The sequence below is a fragment of the Ceratotherium simum genome, chromosome 4 (assembly GCF_057802395.1).
Source record: "Ceratotherium simum simum isolate JZ-2026a chromosome 4, ASM5780239v1, whole genome shotgun sequence".
Classification (NCBI taxonomy): domain Eukaryota; kingdom Metazoa; phylum Chordata; class Mammalia; order Perissodactyla; family Rhinocerotidae; genus Ceratotherium; species Ceratotherium simum.
Genome location: NC_141903.1, coordinates 11,114,822 through 11,140,481, shown reverse-complemented (window position 1 = coordinate 11,140,481; position 25,660 = coordinate 11,114,822). Strand labels below are relative to the sequence as shown.

General features: G+C 46.2%; 1 protein-coding gene across 1 annotated transcript in view; it reads right to left on the bottom strand.

Annotated features, from left to right (window-relative positions):
* The window catches only part of SLIT3 (slit guidance ligand 3), a 602,543-nt gene that overhangs the window by 137,823 nt on the left and 439,060 nt on the right, over positions 1–25,660 (bottom strand). The window contains exons 7-8 of the mRNA XM_014786114.2: positions 11,654–11,725; positions 5,757–5,920 (exon numbers count right to left, since the gene is read on the bottom strand). Coding sequence (XP_014641600.2) covers positions 5,757–5,920; positions 11,654–11,725 — 236 coding nt within the window. The remainder of the gene's footprint in view (positions 1–5,756; positions 5,921–11,653; positions 11,726–25,660) is intronic.

Sequence of the window (25,660 nt, the reverse complement as noted above, 5' to 3'; positions counted from 1 at the left end):
CTATGGAGGTGAGTGATCCTTCTAGAAGGGCCCTGAGGAGAGGTCCCCTCAGTTCTGAGTGCTCTGGTCACAGGATCAGTCATAGAGCAGGGAGATGGAGTGGCTGTGGGTAGACGGGACTCTCATGCCCGAAGCTCATGGCTTTCTACCACAGCTCTCAGCAAAGGCCATCTGCCCAGTTCCCTGGGGCTCCCTCTGAGCCTAGCTCACCTGCACAGGTAAGGGTGTCCCAAGCACTCTGCTGAGCTCTGTCAGCAAATCCATCCCTGTCAGCCTTTCCTGTCCACACATGTGAGGGTGATGGGGGTGGCGCAGAGGCCAGTGGATTTCCAAGGGGAACAAAGTGAGGAAACACCTACCCTTCTACCTAGCAAATTCTATGACTACAAGCTGGAAAGCAGAGAGGAATGGGAACAGAGTTTTTATATCAGGATAGAAAGAGTCTCTACATATCTTGGAGGGAAGAGGACTACCTGGGTGTGTGCCTGCCTGACTGTAGGTGTGTGTTCCTGTTGTATAACATGTTCTCATGGGGCCCATGAATCCTTACAGTCCTTGAGAGAGCTCGTCTACTGGTACTGCCTCCTCTTCTCCCTGGCAAAGAAAGAGGCCTTAGATCAGAGCTAACATGCAGAACCTCTGTAATCTACTTTCTAAGATGCTCTATTATAAACTTAGGAGTGCATGTGAACTTGCTGTTGCACTGAGGTGGAAGGATGTTCTCATCCAGAACATGGAGGTGGGGAGATGGGCCAGGTACCTGTCTCGAGACACTGTGGGGGCCCATCTCGCCTTTCCTTAATCACCACTTCAGCTCTGGAATTTCAATCTTGAGCCAAAGCTACCTCCATGCCAAATGAGGAGGAAACTGAGATGTTGGCTTTCTGATGTCTCCTAAGCCTCCCCGGACTGAGGTCTGATGTCTTGAGGGAGGGAGGAGCAGAGCTCTGGGGAACAGAGGCGCTGGCCCGTCCCTGCTCTTCATTGTCACCAAGGGTGCTGTTTCCCAGGCATGGTGCAGGGGCACTCAGTGAGCGAGAGGGCAGGAACGCGTTCCCAGCTAGAGCGCTCACACAGAAAGTGCCTGTGATCATTAGTATGGACAGTGTACTAACTATCCTATCTCTGCTGATTGCCAACACCCCCTCTAGTCTGACAGAGAAGAGAGATGGAGCGATGACCATGGAGACTGGTCCTGCCCAGCCATCACCTCATCCTTGTTCTTCTCCTAATTGGCAAATGGGGACTACCCTCATGCTGAAAGAGAAAGGTCCTAACTTGTCTGCCCAGATGAGTGGAGCAAAGGTCACCCAGCTTCAGACCTGGAAAGGGCCATGGAGATGGTGAGGAAACAGAAGCCTTGAGAAAGGAGGGTGCTTGCTTAAGGACACAGGAGGCGCCAAACTAAGAATGATCATTATTCTCCTAATAGCAGTGAACATTTATGGAATGTTTCCTCTGTGCCAGATACTACATTAAGTGCTTTGTATATATTATCTCACTTGATCCTCATAAAATCCATGACACAGGTTCTATTATTATTATTCCCATCATACTGATGAGGAAATGAAAGAATAAGGAGGTTCAGCAAACTGTCCAAGATCATGGAGCTACTGAACGACAAACTTCTATATTTGGTCCAGTGCTCTTCTTACCATCTTCTCTGCCAAAAAGACACCCAAAAGGCCTCTCTTTATTGCCATGAAATTGAAAACTGTCAGAGCCTTGGCATCTCAGGAGGTAGGAAGAGGAGGCTCAGGGGCCAACACGGATTGTGTAAGCTACCATGGAGATGGTGGGACACTCTTGAGAGGTGTGTTTATTTCTTTCTGTCTTTAAAGAGAACTTCACCCAGTAGAGTTGAAAAATCCAACGGCCTTGTGAGCATGTGGAAATAAATTAATTCCAGCATTCAAATTAAGCATCCCTGCTGGCCTCTGGCCTTTCAAAAGCCAACAACAGACTGCAATGACAATGGGACTCGAGCAATTATGATGAGAATATAAATGAACATGATTTAAATACCAGAGGCATGATAATTTTGGGAATGGCTAAATAAACCTAATAATCTCATTCCTGCAATGTCCAATTATGGTGTTTTAATTAAAACCTCCTAAGGAGATGGGCGGCTAGTAATGGCTTACCTTAATTATCTTTATCCTTAGTAACTAGTCTGAAATTTTAAAAAAAATTTTAAAAAGAGGGGGAAATTTTCTTGTTTCCAGGGAGATATGCCTGTTTCATTTTTAATGATCAATGAGGAAGTGTTTGTTGAGAGGCTGTTAGGATCAAGCACTATTCTAGGCACTGGGGCACCTGAAAAAATGACATGGCACCTTATTACTAGAAGATTAATCTTCATAAAAAGATATCTCACATTTAAAGGCTAGGGGCAGATAAATGTGAAATGGGTGGACAAACCCATTCAAACATTGAAAGATGTTCAAAGGAAAGAGATAACTGATTCAGGGGGTCAAATATGTAACCAACACCCTTGAATCATAAATTGTGACTGGTAGAAATTTTCTCAGATTAAGGTACCAGAAAATTGATACATGGAAGATAAATCCTTGAGTTTAAACCCCAAAATAAATCCTTTAGATAAGGATGGAAAAAAAACACCTGACAACTTGCAACTCACATAATGTGAGCTGAGTAACAGCCAAAGCAGAACCTTCTCTCTGGTCTGTTATATGAACTCTGGCAAAGTCCCAGTCTGGTTCAGGCAAAAGAAGCAGGGACCATAGCCTCGACTAGTCGTAGGGCCCTAACCTTCCTCTTCAAACAAGAAATTTTAGCAGAGAAATCCTTTCAGCAGTAGCTGAAGGAAACCAAGCCGTCCAGTTGTATGCCATAGAAAAATGTTAATCATAAATAAAGATATAGTCCCCCACCCTTGTGAAAAATTCCCAGATTTCTCCCCAGAGGAAGAAATAAATGCCTTCCATTGGAAGGGTACAGTTGACAGAGGAGATGAATTTTGCCAAAGTGCGCCGCTAGCAAATTCCTGGGTTAGCTGGAGTGATAAGGAGCCCGAAGCAGAGCTTCTGGGGAGAAGCGCTGGGCTCCAGACAGCTGGATGTAATTCAAACGGAGATATCAGGGACACGGGCAGGCAGGGCCCTCACAGGCTGGGTGAGATAAAGCTCTTTCCCGCCTCTGGAGTCATGTGTCTGGTGACTTTTTCGATACCGTTTAAAGGCCCAGAGTGGTTTCTGATGCTGCCTTGACAGGGGCCACTGGTGATGAAGCCACGCACAGGGATGGCTTAATTGGTGCCCTGTGCCTCTCTGTCTCCTGAGCAGACAAACTTCCATTTCTTAGAGATGTTCTTGCCCCTCCTTTCTTGACTGAAGTCCTCCTCCTGTGAGTTATTGGGGGAATAGTGTGAACGAGGAGCATTGGTGGCTTTGCAGCTTAAAACAACCGCAATCAGGTCCATATAAAACTGTCTCCTTCACCTGCCTTGCTGGGCTCTGCCGGGTGCGGGGCCTGCACCCTCGGTGGTGGGCATGAGCGTCGGACGGTCAGTACATGGAAACTGCCCTTCTCTTTGACCTCGGCATGTGCACAGACTGTGTATTGCTCCACGCTGCTTCCTCTGGCATCCTTATATCAAAGCCTCATAGGCTACCTTTAACAATTATTAAAGAGGTAGTACTTTTTGGAGGGGGTGCTCCTCCTGCACCCCACTAATGATGCTGGTGGTTCATTCACCAGTTCCCCCAGACCATTATATCTGACTTAGACCTTTCCAGAAAGTAAGCCTGCACAGCATTCTATTTATTAACCCACGAGGGCCTGGTGAAGCATTTAAAGAATCTCTCACGCACAGGGGTCCCAATATGCCGTTTCCCTAAATTCATACTACTGGCGGGAGGGGGGAGATTAATAGCATATTCATGTCTGAAGTCTGTGGAGTAAATTCTCATGTCCTCAAAAGACACCTGGCTTTGTGTTAAGAAGGTACAGGGACCATCACAAGCAATGGACTTAATGGCCATAAATGAGAAGTGATTGCGATGCTCCCATGTAACTATTAATCTGCCTGCGAGATCCAGCTGTTTCAAACGAGGGAAATTTGGGGCACTAGCATTTCCAGGACCTGGGAGGGTCAGCCTTTCTCCCCTGGGTTTTGGATCCTGACTGCTGTTGGGTAAGCAATGTCTCGCCCCTGCTTTGATGGGAAAGTGCTGTCATGATGAAGTGGTATCGTGTTCATGCGTAGCATTAAACTTGGCACCCACCTATAATGATGTGTTGTAACATTCTCTCTAATTAGTTTTTCTCACTAGCTCTTGGATGACTCCTGCACTCTATAATTATTTCTTTCACTGGCACTTATGCCTATATTGTACCCTTTGCCTAATAATTACTGTAATTACAGTCACTATATTTGAGTTTGGTGCCTGCGTGATAAACGGTTTCATTTTATACATTTGATGGGAAGTGATTTCAAAGTGGGCGTCTGCAGGAAATTATTGAGGTACTGCTCTGAGACACGTTAAAATGTTTTTGGATAACAAGTAACTTGATGAAGTAGCAACACGACAGGAGAAAGAAGCAGAGAGCGAGATGAATTCAAGAAAAATTCTTATATATTGCAAATGCAGCCTGAGAGCAGAATAGGGACACTCTCACTCCTGGCCGTACCGGGGCCCCATAGCACATGTTGGCTCAATATACCTTCAATACCGAAACGGGCACAGTTTAGAAAGGTGAGAAGTGCATCCTCCGATGGGGCTAAGCTCCCTGTTGTCCTTCCCTCCTGCATGCCGACAGCTGTAGAGGCCACTGGGTCCCAGTTCCAGGACTGGGTTCCTGGATATCAGGAACGCCTCTTTAAGAAACTCCTCAACCGAATACTTTCTTTTTTTAAGGAAATCAAGAGATTAGCTCCACTTCTTTGTTACCAGGAAAGGGAAGAGTTGGTCGGAGTGGAGGATGTCAATGAAAAGTTAAACAAGCAAACAAAAATTTAGGTCCTGGGGCAAAAGGGACATCCTCTGGGAAGATTTTTCTCAGTCACTCAGCCTTCTCCCATCCCCAGAGATGTGAGCTGCCCTCAGTTATGTCTGTGCACAGTCCTGTTTTCTGTACTACGTGGGCAGTCTGTGCTTCTATTACACATCAGTTACCCACAGATCAAGCACTTACGTGCGCTCAGCACATTCTGTGGGCCCACTAAACTTATGATAATTAAGCTCCACTTATTAGTTCTTACCAAGTGCTGTGTATTATGCTGTGTTTATATGCATTATTTCATTTCATTCTCCCACCCATCCCTGAGTTATGTACTATTATTATTTCCATTTTGCAGGCACGCGGTAACTTGCCCAAGTCACACACTAGTAAGGGGAAGAGCTAGGATGTCCAGCCGGGCAGGCTGACTCCACAGCCTCCACTATCCTGTCTCCCAATTTCTATGAGCAACTGGATGACAGGAACGTGTTTAGCAAATGCTAAAGTACCTGACAAATGTTAGGTTTCTTAGCATCACGGGACTAGGAGACTTAACAGAAAGTGACCCATGAGTTCCTTCAGCATTTTCCTTTACCAGATGACAAGAGCTTCTTTTTTGGAAGCCCTCGAGGCACTCCAGTGTTCTTTAAGCGACTGTAGAGTGCTGTGGTAACCTAGGGGGTTCCACACCAAGCTCTGGACTGAGGTGTGTATTCAAGGCCAGGGTGACGCCAGGGAGAGCTCACGGGTGGGCGAGTCACAGTACCGGACAGGGGAGTGGTGGGGCAGCTCACCTGGGCACACGTACTCCTTCTTCTGCACGTCCGCCACGTTGAAGCCCCTCAGGTGCACAGGAGCCATGCAGAGTGTGAACTGGCCAATTGTCCGCCGCTGTCGCAGCCAATCCGAAAGCCAGGCCAGGTGGCAGTCACAGTACAGGTTGTTGGAGTGAAGGCGCCTGGGAGAGGAAGGGACAGAGGAAGACACTGTCACAGCGTGAAGTGGGGAGGCCACCATTGGCTGAACAGAGTGAGCCAAACCTCTGTGCCCTTTTGCCCAGCATGAGGATCCCCAGGAGCCCAGGGAGCATTTTCCTCTGCACTACCGCAAGAGCCTCACTCCGTTTACTGCCCAGCCACAGATGGCAGTTATCTTCACATGCAGCCACATCCAACGGATGCCTCCAAGGTCTGAGCAATTCTCCATTTCTTAATAGTAATTCTACCCTTTCTTTTCCTACTTAAGAAAGCTCAGCACATAGGAGAAGGAGAATGACATTATTATAGTGACAGTCCTGATTTGAGTCAAACTTCCAAAGGCGTGACTTGTGCAAATTTCAGTCCTTTATCTAGTATGAGTTACAGGTGGCACAAAATAGCTTCTCAGTCTCAACGCCCCCATCTGTGGTGACGGGGTGGGTGAGATCTGCTGTTGCTCTGACTCTTTCATCGTCTCCCTAAGAGTCCCTTTAGTGAACCCCCTGCATGTAATGCTGGTGAGCCTAAAACCAATACCACTGTGTGCACTCACCAGGGTGAGCAAGGCAGGGAGAGAAGGATGCTTTTTGAAGGATGCACCTTCTCTCCATCCTCCTGTTTAAATAAGGTCTTGTCCATTCTAGACTCCTGCAATCCACAGCCAGCTCTCCGCAGTGTCTGTCATCTCCATCTCAAGTTCAGTTCCACCTGGTGTATATGCTATTCCGCCTGGGTCAAGTGCCTCTGAAAAGACTTCCTAACCAGTTCCAGGACTTGTTGGCTTTCTCCCTCCGGTAGCTGTGATACCAGATTGATTTCCTGCCCTTGAGTGAATAAGATTCCCTAGAGGGATCTGCAGGTTCCACTTCTGAGGGGAATCCCATCTGGTTTAACGACTTGAATTTCTTGTGCACTAACTGGGGGGCAGACTAAGGATATCCAGGGGCTTCTAAAGGTTCTTCCCCAAGGTTTCTCTATCGGGGTTTGCAATTTCCACCTTCACTACAACTCTAGGTCATCAGAAGTGGTGGTAGGTGAGTTTTAGTCACATCAGCTTATCATACATTTGGCTTTCTGATGCAAATTTCAAATGCCCGGTCCTGGACATGCTAATCAGCCAGCGGTGTCTTGGGACTTTCAAGTACTCTGTGTCAAGCCAGCTAATACTGAGTGGCAGCCCGAAGCCGTGGCTTGGGCTACCTCCATGCCTGAAATGGAGAGAGCTGAAGGGCTCTTGACCACACTCCACTTAATGTCAGGTCAACATTGCTGCACATCGGCCAAGTGTAGCTAGCATGCCAGCAGAGCTTCTCTGCAGAGCCCACTGCATGGGCGCAAACCTCTGGCAGGCCAGGGCCACTGGGGATCTTGGTGGCCTCAGGGGGTCCCAGATCCCATCATATCAGACTGACTAAATGAAGCCATATCCCACATAGAATGTCATTTTTTCTGCTGAAAAAAAATTTAAAAGGTTTTTATGATTTTGTTTAAAAATGATTAATTTTGATGTTGTAACATTCTTTTTGTATTTCAGAGCCTATGCTTTAAGGCCTAACACATTTTCATAGGCCCCTAGGCCCAAGATACTGTGCCTGTAAAGGGCCCGAAGCAATTCTCCCCTTTGAGTTTCAAAGCTCAGAAGCAAGCACGGCCTTCTCTTAGCCTGGCGCTCCAGAAAGAGGTGTGCCAAGTGGGAAGGGGTAGGGGAGACAGAATCCTAAGCTGAGTGGAAGGACCTCAGTTCTCAGACGGAAAGCGAGGCCTCTGTTGATTCAACAAAGATGAGCACTTTGCGCCAAGGACAGAGAGGGGGCCCGGTGGTGGACTTGTAGCTGGTTACTCTTTCCTACATAGCATGAAGGAGAGGAGGGAATTCCTTTTTCACTTTGGGCCTTCTTGGGAAATTGCAGCATGAGTGAAAATGATCTGTCTCCTGACCCATCAGAGAGCTGTCGAGAGAGACAGAGGGACAGACAGAGAGAGAGAGACAGAGGATTCCATGGCCAGGAACACACCACCGGGTAAAAAAGGTGCCTAGGAAAATGGCAACAGTGGGTCAGGTCTTGGTGACAGGGCGGAGCAGAGGCAGGCTGCAGTGGCATGCACAGGCTGAGGTGCTAGAGTTCTTCTGAGTGCCAGGAGAATCACTGCCTTTTAATGAGAGTTTGGCTTTTATCAGGAAAGGCAGTTTTCCTCTCTGGCAGTGAGGTATGTAAGCTGAGGAGACAGGGATTCAAGGAGCGTGGGCCCACGAGGTGGATCAATGTGAACAAATTCCCGTCAGTTTCAATCAGGGGTAAGAGATCAATGGAACAACAAAAATGAGGTTTAGGTAAGCCAGATCCTTACCGAGCTGATTAATTTCTGGGATAATCAAAATCAGAGGTTTCCCTTTGGGAAGATTATATTAGGCTGGTTCTTCCTCGTCCCCACTGGCCAGCCCCAAGCTACCTCTCTTCCTAACCTTGCTCTGGATGGTCCCTGTTCTTTTGTTCATTTTGTAGGCATTTCTCCCCTCCCAAGTGGGACCATGGAAAACAGGTGACCAAAACTTCCTTGGAAGCCTCTTGTCAAAAGCCCAGGGCAGGGGACGGGCTCAGATCTCCCTCTTGGAATTTTACCCTCCAGAAATGCTGGGAGAGTAGAGCTGGGCAGATGCTTTCAAGCTGCCTTTCCTATCATGTTTGGGGGATCAAATGGACCAGTATCATCCCAAATACTAATGCTGAAAGAAAAACAATCACGATGACCATGAAACTTGAGCCTGGACACTGCCAGGAGTATTTCTAATCCTCTTGAGTGGAAAGGGAAATTATTTTAATTACTCTCACTACTTTTGGTGAGTTGGAGTGGCAATGACATAGGGGAGGTGGCCTCCAGTGGCCCTGTGGCCATGCGGAGGCTCCGGTCTTTCCTTCCTTTGCTGACCTGGAACATGCCCTTCTGCCCTTGCTTCTGCGGAATGGTATGAGGCTCTGATGTCAAATTGCCTGAATCTGACATTGGCTCTGTGCTTTCTGACTTTGACTTTGGGCAGTGATTTAACTCTGGACCTCAGTGTTATCATCTGTAAAATGGGGATATTAATGGTGCCCTAGAGCTGTTGTGAGGATTGAAATGATTCATGACAAGTACTTAGCACAAGGCCTGGTACCTAGTAAACTGCTGAAGAAATGTTTGCTATTATTATTATTGTGGGAGACTAGCTCCAGACTTCAAACCTACGGCCCTGCCTGTACAATGCGATCATTTCTTACTTAGACACCAAAGCATCAAGGTGACTGGGTGGTTCCTGCAATCTTTTGCTGATGAAAACACCATATTCCACGTTGGCAAAACCACCTTTACAAAAGATAAGGTGAATGAATACAAATGCCAATTTGTAAAAGATGCCTTTTAGCCACAGATGCTAAATTAAATTTCCAATAAATCCTTTTAGAGAGGGTCAGTGTTCATTTTCTATAAAATGTGGCTTTCTGAATTCAATATAAAAGCTTTCCTTTAGAAATCCCATTTATGACTTCCTTCCTCTCTCTTCTTCCCCCCTTTTCCACCACCAGTCTCTGCACCCCCCCCCCACTTTAATTACAGTGAAGGGGGATTAGTCAGCTCAAGTCTCCAGGGAGTTCTATACAGAGCCATCTCTGAAATTAAACTAAAGAGAAAATGGCAGCAGGCAGGGAGCAAAGAGAACAGACGAGATTGATTGATTGATCTGAACTCATCAGATGAGTGTTCAGGACCACGGGGAAGAATGACAACAGAAACAAAGAGAGAAGTCTCTCCCATCCTCTTCCCCCCCACCATACATCCAAACAAAGCACCCAAGATCCAGACCTAGCTCCCGTGGACCCAGCCCAGCTTCCCTTACTGCTGCTCCTAAACTGAGAATAGCAAGAGGGAGAGCAGAAATCACAGAGCAGCAGCCCACAGGAGCTGAACTGCTGGTTTCTGCAGGTGAGAGCCATATTTCTTCTCTAACACCCACTCATCGGGGGAGATGCAGGCCCAGCACCCTGAGGCTCGCTTGCGGCTTCTTGGCCAGCAGCCCGGGGCCACACTCTTCTCCAACCCATTCATGGTTTGCTGAGAACTTTGAAGACCCAATGGTTTCCCCTTAAAACTCCATTACTGCATCATCCTATTTTAAAAAGGAGGGAAAAGGATGGATTTTCTTGGCTGAATTATGTTATCACAGGAGGGATCAAGGAGGAAGTGGGGAACAATGATGGAAGCTGGGCTTGGATTATTCTTCTCCTTTAGAATAAGTAGTATTTGCTGAGTGTGCGCCATGACCAGACACTTTACATGTTAGCGCATTTCATTCTCACAACTTTGAGTCAAGCATTTATTAATTCACTGTCCGTGAAGCACAGAGAGATGAAGAAACTTGCCCGGAGTAAGTGGCAGAGCTCAGGTCCACCTGACTCCCAACTCCGTGTCCTTCTCAGGGTGCTCCGTATCATTTCCTTATAAATTGCCTCATTGGTTGGTCTTTGCTTCATTCTCACCAGAGATAAGGTTGCTTTCTCGCTAATGAAGGGATTCTCAAACCTTGTGAGTATCAAAATCACCTGGAGGGCGTGTTAAAAGCGGGTGGCTGGCCCCAACCCCTGAGATCTGATTCCATGGGTCTGGGGTGGGGCCTGAAATACTGCTTTTCTAACAAGTTCCAGGTGGTGCTGACACTGCTGGTCTAGGGACCTCACTTTGGGAACCACTGCTCTAAGGATTTTCAAATCTCTGTGGATTCCACATTGCTCAAGGGCCACAGATATGCTGGTTGCTGAGATTTTCAGTCCAGATTTCTGGGTAAGTGGTGTGATAATAATAATAGTATAACCATCAATATCATTTATTGTCTACTACTTGCCGGGCACTTTACTCTTGGGAGCTGACTCTCCTCTACTACTGTGATGTAAATACCATAGAGGCTCCATCAACATAAGAAAAGCATCAAGTATGAACCTCTTTGGAAAGGCCAACAGAGTCCATTTGCAGAGAAATTTACAGAAGGGTTTCTGGCTGAGCGTAGAGGGGAACTCCCCAGCTAATAAAGGCAAGGGAACCTCTCTCAGTATGCTTCCTGAGTACACAGACTGGAAGGCTTGAGCCCACCCAACACATTAAAGATAAAGAACCAAGTTACTGCATTCTTATATCAGAATATCATTCAGGGAGCAGGTGAGCAGGGGAGTGTGGTGGGTGGGGGCTGGGAGGATGAGGATAAGGAGGGACTAAGACTCCCTCTCCTCTACTGTTCCTAGAGGGGAAAACAATTGTAACCAAGGGTAATATGATAGAACTGCCAAAGGTACATGACATTAGCTAAGGAAATGGTGAATCATTACGTCCCAGTTCTGTTATGAATCCCAGTTATGTTCCGTGACAACATAACACTAATAAACTTTTCCATCGAGATGGAAAACACAAAGAAGATTTCCATAGTCCAGGAAGACTCTCAAGGTGAAGAGAAATGAATCCGCCTGCAGAATGGTGGTTCAGCACCATGGATGGCAATGTGACCTTCTCCCCCGATCTGCCCTTGTTCACAAACACACCCCTTAGTTAATAGCAGGAGGAGGAGGCCTCTGGACACAGGAAGCATCTGCGAAGTCACAGCACTGGCAGGTTTTACAAGCAGCTTCGAATGCTGCACTTTAGGCTGCATAAGGATGGAGCAGGTGGAGGGTGAAGCAGGGACCTTTACTCACAGAGTTCGAATCTTCGGCATGTGGTTGAAGCTGGTGACCAGGATGCGGCTAATGTTGTTGTTGTTGAGGGTGCTGCGGAGAGAGAGGAAAAAGGGAAAGAGTCAACAAGGAAGCAGACTTGGAGGGGCACCAAGATGCTCATGGAAGGTGGGGGGAGGGGTGGATGTGACTGCAGGAGGGACCACATGTCAGTCGGTGGAGCAGCTGGAGACAAGTGGAGGGATTTCCAGATGATAAGAGCATCCCTGACTCCTTTTCTCAGATGGATCCCTCCTCCCCTCTGCTGCCCTCTCAGTACTTATCTACCCACCTGGAGTAATAATATCGCTTCCTGAAAGCCTACTATGAGCTGAGTGCTTCACTACAGTATTTCTAATTCTCACAACTATAATGCCAGTTACGTATCATTGTCCTCATTTTAGAGAAAATGAAACAGATATAGGTCATTGTTTGGTAACACACAACCCTACAGGGTAGGTATTATTCTCGTGTTACAAACGAGGAGGCTGAGCTACAGAGAAGTAAAATAGCTTTTCCAAGGACCCATAGCTGCTAAGCTCTGGAGATGGGATTTGAACCCAGCACCAACTTGCTCCAAACTCCTTGGTCTGCTCACTGCACATACTGCCCCACACAGAATGCTATGTGCAGAGGTTATTCGGTGAGGATCTTCCAGCCATCTTCTGACTCTTCAAGCACATCTTATCTCAAGAGAGTGTGTGAGCTCTGTGAGGACAGGGGTTAAGTCCTCCTCCTTGTGCATCTCCATGACCATGGATGGGAACTCCTACAGTGCAACGTTAGCGTTGACTGGTATCTTCACACAGGGAATAGGAAAGAGAGAGACGTGGGCTCCATAAGTGAACCAGAATGAAATAAGGCTGCTGAAGAATGAAATCAGGCTGTAGGAAAGGACAGCCCTGGGCCTACCTTTCTAGAGGGACGACTTATGGAAGACCAGTGTAAGGTCCTGGGGCAAAAGCGACATCCAGGGAAAGCATAACAGACAGAGAGGCCATCTGCAGAAGTTATGTCGCAGGAGGGCCTTTTCGGGTCAGTTAGTTCAACGACTACCCAAATGGAGGGGCAACAATATACACGAAGGCCCAGGCCTAGTTCTCAGCTCTCTGAGCCCACACCTGCCCCACTCTGCATCCCAAAGAGCAAGAGGTGGATCTAGCCCTTGGTATAATCCTCCCTGGCGGCCACTTGCTCCTGTGCTCTCTCTTCTCCTGTGCTCGTCCCAGATATCCCCTTCTCATCAGCCCAACTCCTCGTACCTTCTCACGGGCCCCCATTGGCCCAGGAAGGAGACTTTCTTTGAAAAGCTTCATTGGTTAAGCAGATTTCTTTTGCCCTTGGCTCTTGGTAAACACGTTATCTTCCTCTTAAAATGCCCTCTAAATAGTAAGCCCTGCAAGGCCAGCACCATTGTTTGTCTCCTGCATTACTCTAGCCCCATGACCTGGTCCACACATGGTTCAAATTGAGTTTTATTTTCCCCAGTTATGTGGTCTTGGGCAAGTTATCAATGTCTTTTATCTACAGGTTCTTCATTGGTGAAAGGAGGCAGGTAACGGTACCTACTTCATAGGCTGGTCAGAGACTTAGTACCTAGTATGTGCTCAGTAAATGAAGTCTACCATTTTATTGACATTGGTGGAGCAAATCTAGTCCTGTCCTGGTCATTCCTCTTCCTCCTACCCTAAACTCCACGGAAACAGAAACAGAGCTTTGTCCAGCACATAGTGGCCCCCATACCCAGCCCACCCCACCCAAGGAGCCCTGCACAGATTCCTTCTCCAGCCCCTTACACCCCTAGTTCACAGCAGGATTCCAGTGCTCACATCCCCCTCGCCCCAGGCTATTCCTCAATTCCCTCTGGGCTACTTGGCATTTGTTTGGCTAACAAGGCCAGGAGGAAATCTGTTTACACAAAGGCACAGAACCTAACACTTTGTCCTCCCTCCCTCCCAAATTTACTGTGCACCTACCATGTGTCTGGCACTATTTTAGGCATATAGTATGGTAAAGAGGAATGAACAGACCAAATTTACATTGTCTGCTTCTGCTAACTCTGTAACTTTACTAATGTACCAGCACAGACACTTGGCATTTTATGGAGTTGAACTTCCGTAGCTGTTTTGTTTCGTGTGGCTTATCTTTTCTATGAGTGTGTGTGAGGGTTAATCCATGCTATCTCCATCTACCCAGGAAGGGTTTGGAATATCTCATCAGACAGGGCTGAAGAATCTGTCACTTTCATCAGACCAGGGTCTCCTGCCTTGGCAGGGAGCTCCCTGGGAGTGAGAACTATGTGCCCCCACCCCTTCTCCATCAGATGAGGAATGCCTCTGGGGCAGAAATGATGCGTTCATTTCCTCTCCTATCCATCCCAGAGTTCAAAGCTCCACACTTTGGGGGATATCTAGTTAGGGTTGCTGACTCACAACCAGGCAAAAATCTGTCCCTCTTCATCTCTCAAAGGCAAAAAACAAGAAGGCTTTGCAGAAAAGATGCTTCCTTCTGACCATGCCCAGCCACTCAATATCAGGTTGAGTTCACAGCCAGCCCTAATTTAGCTAAATATACAGTGCAGTTAGATGTAGGGCTTGGACTGTAACTGCATCCGGCAGTAGTCCGGTAGCGATGACTTATTAATGTATTACTACACTGATATTTAAATGTGAGCTGTAATGAGGGCTATAAAACATTTACGATAATACCAATTATTCCAGAACCAAGATGACTAAACATGGTATTCAGACTTTCGTGATTTGCTGTGTGGGGCTGGCCAGCCCAGGGATGTCAGACGGTTGGTAACCTCTTGGACGCTTGTCTCCATGGCAGCTACAGTTTTTGTTTCCCTAATAAACACGGACTTATTTGATTTCCAGACTTGGCGGCTTTTGCCTGTGCAGGGAGCACTGTGCTCTATCTGGTTCTCGTGCCCCAGCCTCAACAGCTGGCATTCGATGGAGGTGTCATTGTCATTACCCCAGCACAGTGGAACAGAGTCGGTGAGCATGGGTCTTAAAGGCAAAGACCTGGTTTAGATTCTGGCTCTGCCACTGACAGCCTGTGCAACCTTGAGTAAGTTTCCTTAATCTTATTACGTTTCCTCCTTTGTAACATGGAGATAACAATAGCACCAGTCTCGTAGAGCTTTACTGGAGATTAAATGAGATGATACTAATAATTGCCAACATTAACTGAGAGCTTATTGTATGCCAGGCAGGCACTGGGCTAAGGGCTCTACTTGTACTGTCTCACTGAAGTCCTCCAACCACCCTCTGAGGCAGGCACTTTTTTTTTCATCATCTCCATTTGACAGATGAAGCAAGTGGTGGTACCAGGATTTGAACCCAAACAAGCCTGACTCCAGGAAGGATGCCTGCATGAGTTGTCTACTGCTGCTGTAACACACTACCACAAATTTTGTGGCTTAAAGCAACATGAAATTATTCTGTTATAGTCTGGAGGTCAAAAGTCTAAAATGGGTTCACAGGACTGCATTTCTTCTGGAGGTATCAGGAGGAGAAATCATTTCGTGGCCTTTTGCAGCTTATAGAGGCCACCCACATTCCTTGGCTTGTGGCCCCTTCCTTACATCACTCCAACCCCTTGCTTATATTGTCACATCTCCTACTGTTCACGGTGATATCCTGCCTCCCTCGAATGGGGACCCTTGTGATGACACTTAGAGGCTGACTGGATAAGCCAGGATAACCTCCCCATTTCAGGATCTTTAACTTAGTCACATCTGCAAAGTCCCTTGTGTCATATAAGGCAACATTCATAAGTTTCTGGGATGAGGGCATGGACATCTTTGGAGGAGGGCATTATCCAGTCGACCACCATGCCCTTGAAACAAGGCACTGACAGTATTCGTTTTAGCACGCTGCCTGGCGCATAGGCAGTGGTCCATAATTATTGCTATTAGTATTGTAGCTTGCGTTTTTTTAGTTCTTTATAGTTTACAAGCACTTTCACATTCATCTCACTTGATGCTTGCAGCACTCTGAGGTTGGAATTATTCCCTGCATTTTATAGATGAGCAATTTGAGGCTACGAGAGGTAAGGACTTACCCAGGGTAGCAGACGACCTCCTGGAAGATTCAGGACTCGCTGTTCTTTCTTTACACCACAGTTTCTCCCAACTTACCCACTGCCTCCTGTTTTCAGGGCAAGTTTGTTACTCCAGCATGGATATTCTCTGTCATCTCTACTCTGGCACCCAAAGCTAGAAATAACTGCACAAGCCTCCTGCTGCCTCTCATTCTATAAACTTCCTTGAAAATTAACCAGCAGAAAAATAAATGGTATAGACTGACAACGACCCCCCCACACCCCCACCCTCACTGGATGGCTGGTGCAGACTAAGCTATGGTGACCTCACCAACCTCATCTTATTTACCTCCATCTCCTGGAAGAGTTTTGCTAGTTCCAGTGTCTAGCTTCACCCTCACTGCTCTGCTCCTTGGAGATATTTTGAGAAAATAGGCTTTACTCCAAGTCACCCAGGTTAGAGGTTTTTCCCCAAATAAATGCTCTCAATTCAGCATTTTCCATCAGGTTTCATGCTCAAGTTCAAGGTCAAATTAATTCTATAACACTTCAGGACTGTTCTGGCCTCCTCTTTAGCTTCACAAGCTACTGAATGGGTATTTCAGTATGAACTAGAAACAAGGCAATTTCCCCCACAAGATTTAAAAGACAGTCCACCTATCTCTCATTTCTCTCTTCCAAAGCCCTTACCCTATTATAAATACTGTATTTCCATTGAGACTAAGTTTGACCTGTATACTGTATAGTCTATCTTCTGTTTTGTCTTAATTGGAGCATAAATGCCTAATGAAAAGGGATCATTTTTCCATATTAAAATGATATATTTGGACAATGCTACTTCTACCAACAGATCCCATTATGTCTCGATTGTGAGCACTCGAAAGGGGGCATTAAACTTTTTTTTCCAGGGCACTGGGGATTTAGTGAGCTTGCTATTTCTCCTACAGTGCACAAATCGAACCTAAGTACCCTGAAAAGTTTGTGCTTCCCTGTGCTCCTCAGCTAAATACTGGGGTACCATGGTAAGACAAGGGCTCCCCAGTAACAATGAATGCATGAGGAAATGGTGCACCTGCTGGTCTGTCCCAGGGTTGGCAAAATACTGCCCATAGGCCAAATTCCATCCAACACAGCCTATTTTTGTAAATAAAGTTTTACCCATCCATTTATGTATCGTTTACAGCTGCTTTCATGTTACAATGGCTGAGTAGTTGCGACAGAGACCATATGGCATGCAAAGCCTGAAATATTTACTAACTGGCTTTTTATAGACAATGCTTGTGACCCCTGGCTGCTCTAGAAGTAGGCAGTTCTAGTCCAGCCTTTGCCAGTGATTAAGTGCGATATGCCAGGCAAGCTGTATAACTGGTCCGTAAGAAGAGGGGATTAGGTCAGAGGCTTTCAAAACTTAAAAACAAAAACATTGGCAGGAAAGCCCAAGCAGCAAGCGGTAGAGCTGAGATTGAAAAGCAGGCAGTCTAACTCTAGAATCCACACTTCTCGCCCCCACCCCAGGCTCCCACCTGGGAAGGTGGGTCCCACTGCTCCTGGATCCTGCAATGTTGTGATGCAATCAAAGCCGAGGAGAAGGCCCTGTTCAAGAGACAGGGCAGATGAATTCACCTTGGGTTGGGCATGGCGTGAACTTGGGCAGTGGTTCTCAAAGTGTGGTCCCCAGACCTGCAGCACCACCTGGGAACTTGTTAGAGATGCATATTCTCAGGCCCCACCCAGACCTCCTGAATCAGAACCTCTGGGGTAGGCCCAGCTTTGTGCGTTTTAATGAACTCTCCAGAGGATTCTCATGCAAGCTCAAGTTGGAAAGCCACTGAACTAAGGGAAAGGCTAAGAATAGAGCCTTTACCTAAGTATGGAGGGCAGCATATAGGTACCCCTTTGCCGCCTCTGGGATTGAAGCTCTCTTGTGTGCTTAGGAAGAGGCCCACGTTCTGACATAGTACACAGCCCTCAATGGAGGTGACTGTAATCACCTGCGGAGAGCTCCAGCTTGGCTCCTCACTCTTCTCTGCTGAGTGCTCAAGTGTGGCTCTCCTTGCATCACTCAAGATAGCCATCTTTGATCTGGAGGAGCTAAGTCCAGCTGTAGCCACACCATCCTGGCAACCTTAATAAGGCTGACATTTCCCTCTGTCTCCTCTGATTAGGCCATCGCTTTATCACTCTGTGCTTTCCTGGCGCTGAGTGTAATATGCGTGTTGTGTGTCCATAACACTATGTAATTGGCTTTAATGCAGCAATATTATCTGTGAGCATGTATCACATAATTGCAAAAACAGGCATCCATGGTAAGTGCCATTCCAGTCTCCCAGCATGCCAACCTTGGAACCGGGGGCACTTTTGGAACTCCTCTTTTTCCCCTCCACACAGATGGGTATTCAGACTCCTTAGGTCAGACAGACCCTCTTGGCAGACTGGCCCATTCATCCTGTCTCAAGGCAGGTTGACTTCTCCTTAAGTAGAGATAAATACAGTGGTTCCCTCCTTAACAGTCCCTAGGAAGGAGACTCTTGGTGAGTTATCAGCAGCCATGGCAACAGGATGTCTTTTCAAAGTGAGCCTGGAGATGCCCTGACTTGTACTTACAAATGTAGATGTCCAATGGCCAACACTCTAAGCCCAAAAGATATATCTACTTTCAACAGGGCCTGTATTGAATTCACAGGGGCAGACACAATCAAAGTAGGCAGAATCATTTCCTGAAGAGCAGCTGAGTGTAAATACTGTGGCTGGACCCTGTGGGAAATACCTAAACTGCTGACATGAAGGATGAAAAGCACAGAGGGATTCTGGCAGCATGGGGACCTCAAGGGGAAGGGTTGGGAGTTTACTTCTGCCTCTCCTTCTTGCTGGCTCAGGGAAGAAGAAAGGAATGAAACTGAAGGCACTTCAGATCCAGGTGCCTGCTCTCCTCTCTGGCTTACATGTCACAGCAGAACTGGCTTGCTTGGTTTTGCTTGGTCTTGCTTGGTGGCTACTGATTGACAGCCATCATGGCACCAGGAATCAAGGCCTATTGCTGATGATCAGGCCCTTCCACATGCTCCTAGATCCAGGGAATGTAAGTGCTGTTGGCTGGTTTGGCCCATTAGAATGTGTGTAGATGGTGTCTTGTTGTGGACTTGACCCTAGGAGAACACACACTGAATGCCCACTAGGTCCACTGAGTTGAGACAGGCATCTTCAAGCCTCTCCCCCAGCCCAGGGTCTCTCCTCAACTGCACTGACTGAGTCATTTTTGGATGAAGCTCCTTTGTTTCCCTCCAATCAAGGTTGAACTTGCCTCTCTCACCAAGCTATGCACTGCTCAGATTTGGCTGAAGGCTCTAGGAGACTCCAGAAATCAGGAAGAATAATGTACAATAATGCATCCTTTGAGAAAATCTAAACTAAATGTTATAGGTTCTACCATGAACTCGCTACTTTCCTCTAACGAGCCAGACTATTAAAGGATATTGCTTTGAGGTGTGCTGGCCAAGATCTTCCTATAAAGATGTCCAGAATAATAACAATAACACTATTTATTAAGTTTTTGCTATGTGCCAGCACTGGGCTGAGCACTTTTCATACAGTATCTCATTTAATTCTCCCCCAGATTCTGAGATACTATTGTCATTTCCGCTTTGGATCCTAGAAAGATCAATGAACCCTGCCCTGATCACACAGCTATAGAATTGTGGAGCCAATATTCAAATCCAGGAAAGTGTGACACCAGGACCTATATTTTTAACCTTTACACAAAACTGCCTCTTACAGGATGGTCTTTGACAGGTGTTGGCTGTCCAATTTCCATGTCTTCCTAAAGTGGAAGCAAATCATATCGGTTAGTGGTAGACTCAGCCCTGACTTCTATGCGGCAGGGACTGTGGTATTTGCCTCGCTGCCAAGGCTGCTCAAAGCAACAGCATTAGCCGACCCACCTCTTGTCCAAGGAACAGAGAGAGCTCAGCACTGAGAGCATGGGCTGTGGTAGAGACTACATAGAAGAGAGGGCAATGGTGTCTCAAAGCCTTGTAAAGTCACGGTTTGGCCAACAAGTCTAAGTGCTGCCAAAAGCCGCCCATACTGTTGGACTGGTTGACTGGAATTTTTAAGAAAACTCTGAAGAACCGAGAGTACAGATCTGCTCCTTAAGCAGAGCTCATCTTTTGCCTGTTTGCAGCAGGCGAAGTCTATGCGGGCAGATGGGGCCGAAGGAATGAGAGACACAGAGGGAGAGAGAGGAGAAGGGATGGCGGAAGCCACCTCTCTTACGCTACCTGTGCTCTCGGGCTAGCCTGGATGCTGCCGAGTACTGAGTTCCTCGATCTCCCTGCGGACCATTTAAATTAAAGCTCATAACCATTGTGTGGGCATATAATGAAAACAACTGATGCTGCACTGATTAGTCCATTACTCTCAACTGTTAGAAAACATAATGATCTCACAAGGGGACTTATTCACTGACGTATAGCAGTCAAGCTCTCATTTGACACCTCAAATTAGCAGCCAAAGCAATAACAGCTGGGGTTTTTGTCTCAATATTTGTACCCGACTCTAAAGTGATTTGGCACCGGGTGAGCGTTATTTTTAAACACAGAGCTCTCACCGCCAAGTAACATTTTAAATGGTCTCCAGGTGTCATGTAAAACCTACAGAAATAAATAAAAACAATCATCTGCTAATTTGGGCGTTTGATGATAGGGATTCCTTAACAAAAGGGCTTGTCTTTGGTTCTTCCTTCATTATATATTCATATTATGAAAAGCAGCAACTCATCTCCTTCCACCCAGCAGAACCTCGGTGTTAAAATAAAAAAAAAAATATGCTTCCAAAATAAATGTAAAAAGTGGAAGATCCAAAGGGAAAGATGACTTCTAATCCTGCCACTGCTGGATCAGATATGGGTAGTGTGAGTATTCATGACGCCTCAGTATTTTTGGTCCCTGGATTCTGAAGAACTCCTTACTCATTCATTGAGATCATCACAGATGTTGCCTAGTGGTGATTCAGAATGATTCAACTGCCTCTCAATGACCAACGTAATTGTAAAATGTACCTTAAGCGACAACATGAATGAGACAGCCTCAGTCTCCTAATTCTATTTCGTCCTCTATAAACTGGGAGCCTGGACAATCAATCTTGTCTACTACATTATTTAGAAATCAGGCAGTTGCCAAGAAGTCTGCAGCGGGCTGAGGATGAAAGAATGACCTCCAACTTACATAACTGGACAGGTGAATTTGCAGTTGAGAGGGGGGGAAATGGACAATTTCCACCTCAGCTGCATTTGAGCCAGTAAGAGAGGAAGATGGGGAAAGTTCATAAATACCCGCTAATGTGAACACTAAGAGAGGACAGAGGATACGTCTGTTTTGTGCCCTGTTGTATAGGCAGAAACTAGCCCAGTGTCTGGAACATAGGACAACTCAAAAAATATTTACTGAATGGATGGATGAGTTTCAAAATGTGAAAGGTAATGCTTTTGGCATCTTTTGATGAAAATAAATTTCCACTCTGAACAGCCTTCTGGGCTGATCCAGGAGCACAAACTCAATTGCCTAGGGGAGCAAGCCTTGACATCTGAGTAAGCAAACGGGCTGTGTGGGGACTGTTGTAAACACAGCTCCACTACAAAGGATGGTTGCTGTGCTGCAATGTGGGTGCGGTGCTGCCGCTGTTCCCTTAAGAGAAAGCCAGACATGTAGAAGTTTTATACGAAGTCTGATGGTGTTTCACCATTGGTGACTAAATCACCTTAAGGAACTAAATCACACAAATGCAACATACCCGGGGGCTGGATTTGGCTTACAGATGCCAGTTTTTAGTCTTTGAACCAAACGGACTAATTTAACAATTTGAATCAAATAAATATATTTAACAAATGTATGATATATGTCATATATATGTCATATATATGTTTAACATACATATCATATATATATAAAATCAAAATATTCTAATGGCATTGTGGTGGTATGTGGTTAAAACCTTCCTTCCATGCTGCATCTCCTGAAGGGCAGTCACCAGCTGAGAGATGCTCCAGGAACCTACTATTCAAATGAACTACCTTACATGGCTGAAAACTATTCAGTGCTTTTCTTCCCTACTATCATCACTTGGCGACAAAGTGCCCTGAAGAAGTTTCTGTTTATAGGGTGAAACTGTGCTCCACCAGGCAGGAGTGCTCTTGTCTGGTTTCCACACACTACTCATCAGTTCAGTGGCTAAACATAAGTTGTTTCTCGTGTATAGTTCAGAACTGAGCCTCTTTAGAACTGCTGGCAGAAAAAACTGCACAGGGCACACGACTTTGTTCCTGGGCTGAGATGCCAGGGAGAACTGGCTTTTACTCACTGGTATTTGCAAGGGAGGGACTCTCTCAGGCAGCTGGGTACAATTTACACCTTGGGCTACTTGGGCTCAAAGATGGGCAGGTGGGGCCGGCTGGGTGGCATAGTGGTTAAGTTCATGTGCTCTGCTTCGGTGGTCCAGGGTTTGCAGGTTTGGATCCCGGGTGTGGACCGAAGCACCGCTTATCAAGCCATGCTGTGGCAGCCATCCCACATAAAATAGAGGAAGATGGGCATGGATGTTAGCTCAGGGCTAATCTTCCTCAGCAAAAAGAGGAAGATTGGCAACAGATGTTAGCTCAAGGCCAGTCTTCCTCACCAAAAAAAAAAAAAAAGGGCAGGGGACCCCCATGCTTATTCACTGGGCCTCTGGGCACCACTGGTAGCCAGGATGGATGATGTACAATTTGTTCTCTTTCCAGGTTGCCCTCTGACCAGACAGCAACCCACTGGGGCGCTGGGGTGGTCATCCCCCAAGCAGTGGCTGCAAGACTATGAGACTCTAGAAAGGGAGGATGTGGTCTCCATGCTGAATGTAAAATGTTCCCTCTGGCAAAATGCTGGAGATTAAGGGATGACAGGATGGACAGGGCATAGAGGCCGGCTTCACTAATTTTTGTGTCCTGTCTGCTAATATAGGGGAAAGGTGGACTGCAATATAGAGCATTGGGTAGAGTCAATAGACCTGTTTTCTGGCCTGGTTCTTTGGTGAAACTTTCCCACGGCTCAGGGCAAGTCACTTAATCTTTCTAGGGGAGTTTCTTTCTCTTAAAATGAAGTGGTGGCACCGGTTGACCTCCAGGGTCTTTCCAGCCTACAGTTCCACTCCCCAATTCCAAATGGGCTGGTGCTGGCTCAAGAATGGCATTTCTGGAATGGCAATAGTTTTCCAGACGGCAGTGAAAGGGACTGTGGACACTCAGACTGTGGACACTCAGATCTGCATAAAGACAGGATATCTGGCCAAACTCTGAAAGTCACAACCAGGCCCCACCGTGCAGCATTTGAAAATAGTTGTGTGGGGTTGGCTGTTTTTCTTTCTCTCTTTATGCAGATACCTGGCTCAGCTGCTGTGGGGTTAATGGGCTTGCTTTCCTAACAAGCTGCCTCATCTCCAGCTTATGTACAGCGAAGGGATGGGTCTAGACACGGGAGCAATTTTCCTACCCAGTTGACTTCGTGGAAGTCATTTGCAGGGCTGAGAGAAGTGAATAATTGGGATCAAGAAACTAATTCACGCAGAGAGAGTTTTGCTTTAGTGGGAGACGGTTTTAATAATCATACTCCTGCGTTTCAATGAAAATGGGTCTTTTGGGGGTATAAGATCCAGATGTTTAAATTAAGATAGAGAAAGGGCAGAGTGGAGGGTGAGGGGAGTGGCAGATATTTCAAAGTATTTAGCTTCAGAAAACACACTGTTTAAACATTGTGCTTCTTAATGAATGTGAAGTGTCTCCAGAGGTTTGGAGCAAGGCAAGCAGAAAAGCAGGCCTGGTGGGAGCTATGGAGATTTGCAGAGGGCATGCCCTGTGCAAATGGGGTACTCACCACTCAGCTCTAAACCCACACTGGGCAATAATAAGGTAGCCACGAGCTAAATGTGGTGATTTAAATTTAAATCAATTAAAATGAAATAAAATTAAAAAATCAGTTTCTCAGTTGCACTAACCACGTTTCAAGTACTCAAGAGTCACATGTGGCTAGTGGCTATCATACTGGACAGCACAGATATGAAACATTTCCTTCGTTACAGAAAGTCCTACTGGACAACGCTGCCCTAGACCATCATAGCCATATGAGGGCCCAGGGTTGCCACAGCTTCTAGATATTCAAGGGAAGTTGAAATTATACACTTGTAAATAAAATTATCAGAGTTTTAAACATTGGCAACTAATTCTAATTTTTTTAAACACTGGAAAGACCAGAACAATTAAAAAATCAAACCTCATATCTGCAGTTTTCATTCAACTTATGGGCCAACAGTTGGGGTCTTCTGATTTAGTTATAAGTCAAAAGAGACTAGGCTGTCTAGAGCTTCTCTATGATGAGTTCAGAGTCCAACTATGACCTTGGAGAAATGGAATCATATCCCCTTCATCCTTCCTCTTCACCATCCCTTGCTCCTGAGTGCCTTCATGGACAGGAGATGGAAACTTAAGAAATGATAGGAACAATGCTCTGATTCTCCCCAGCTTTGCTCCATATCTTCCTCATGCCATCCTCCCCTCTGTAAAGCCAACTGGCAGGAAGGGGTCAATTTCCTGCTTGAGTTCCTAGGGTCTTGGCTTTTAGGACCCAGTTCTGCCGAGTAATGGACTCTTGGCCACAGGTAAGCCGAGCCATCCAATATTCCACATCCTGGACGGAAGTGGCAGCAGCAGCAATCAGCAGGTTCAGCTCTTCAAGGGGAACATGGCCCCCTGGCCTGAAGACCCATGAGAGTGATGAGATGAGAGCTGATCAAGGGGCAAGATACTCACTGAGTGTGTTCAAATACTTGTCACCAAAGCCACGTCTGGCAGCTGGGGGATAGAGAAAGGGCAGAGGCTGACCATTGGTGCATGAGTACATTTGCAGATCAGTGGAGAAGCTCCATTTTGGGAGTGAATTGACCCCTATACGCCTTTGACAGCTCCGTGGCATCTCCCCACTGGCCTCCTCATCTTGCCCCTGAGAGAAAACCCTCTGGAATCTTTTTTCAAAGACGCAGAGCTAATTTTCCATTTTGTTGTAGGTGGGACAAAGCAAACCAAAAGGCTGCACCCAAACCTAGTCTGTCAGGCCAGAATTTCATCGCAGAGACCTGGCAGCTGGAATCTACGGCCCTTGGGGACAGCAAGACTTCCATTACCTGATTCCATCTAAGTGCCGCTCATAGCAAAGTCTGGTAATGGGAGTCTTGCCGATTCAAGATCCTCTGTTGGTGAAGAATAATTCAATGAGTTTTGCCATATGCTCTTCACCCAGGAATGTATACCAACACATTTTCAACTCAGAGACTAAACTAGCCTTTAGTTAACAGGAAAACGAAATAAAATGGAAACTATTAGAACCCCTCCAGATTCTAGTTACTTGAACTCTTAAAGTGTACTTATTTAAATGGGAAAAAAATATCCTACATTCCAAAGAAATTTTCATTTTTTTCCTTAACCTGGGGTTCTCAAAACCAAGCTTGTCATTTTAAGAGCAAGACTATGAAAAAACTTCCAGTCTGGGTGACTAGGAAGGAGGGGTTTCTTGTGTGGCACAGTGAGCATTTATAGAAAACCCAGCTCCTTTCCTAGTATTCTAGGGGGTGAATGAAAGTTACCGACGCTTTCCACAAAGTGCAATTTTAATCCCGATTGCCTGAACAAATCACAATTTGCAGCACAGTATCAAAAAAATCATACTCTGCAGATATTTTAAGACTTTCATTAAGCAATGACAGTTCTATATTCAAAACGATGTCATGACTAAACACCTTGATTCTGAAGGCCGTTGAAACAAAAATGTTTCCATCTCCCAGAGAAACCCAGGTGAAACATTTTGTAAATAAATGAAAATGAGTCTTGTCTCTGTTAGAAAACACCAATTTTCACGGTAGCAC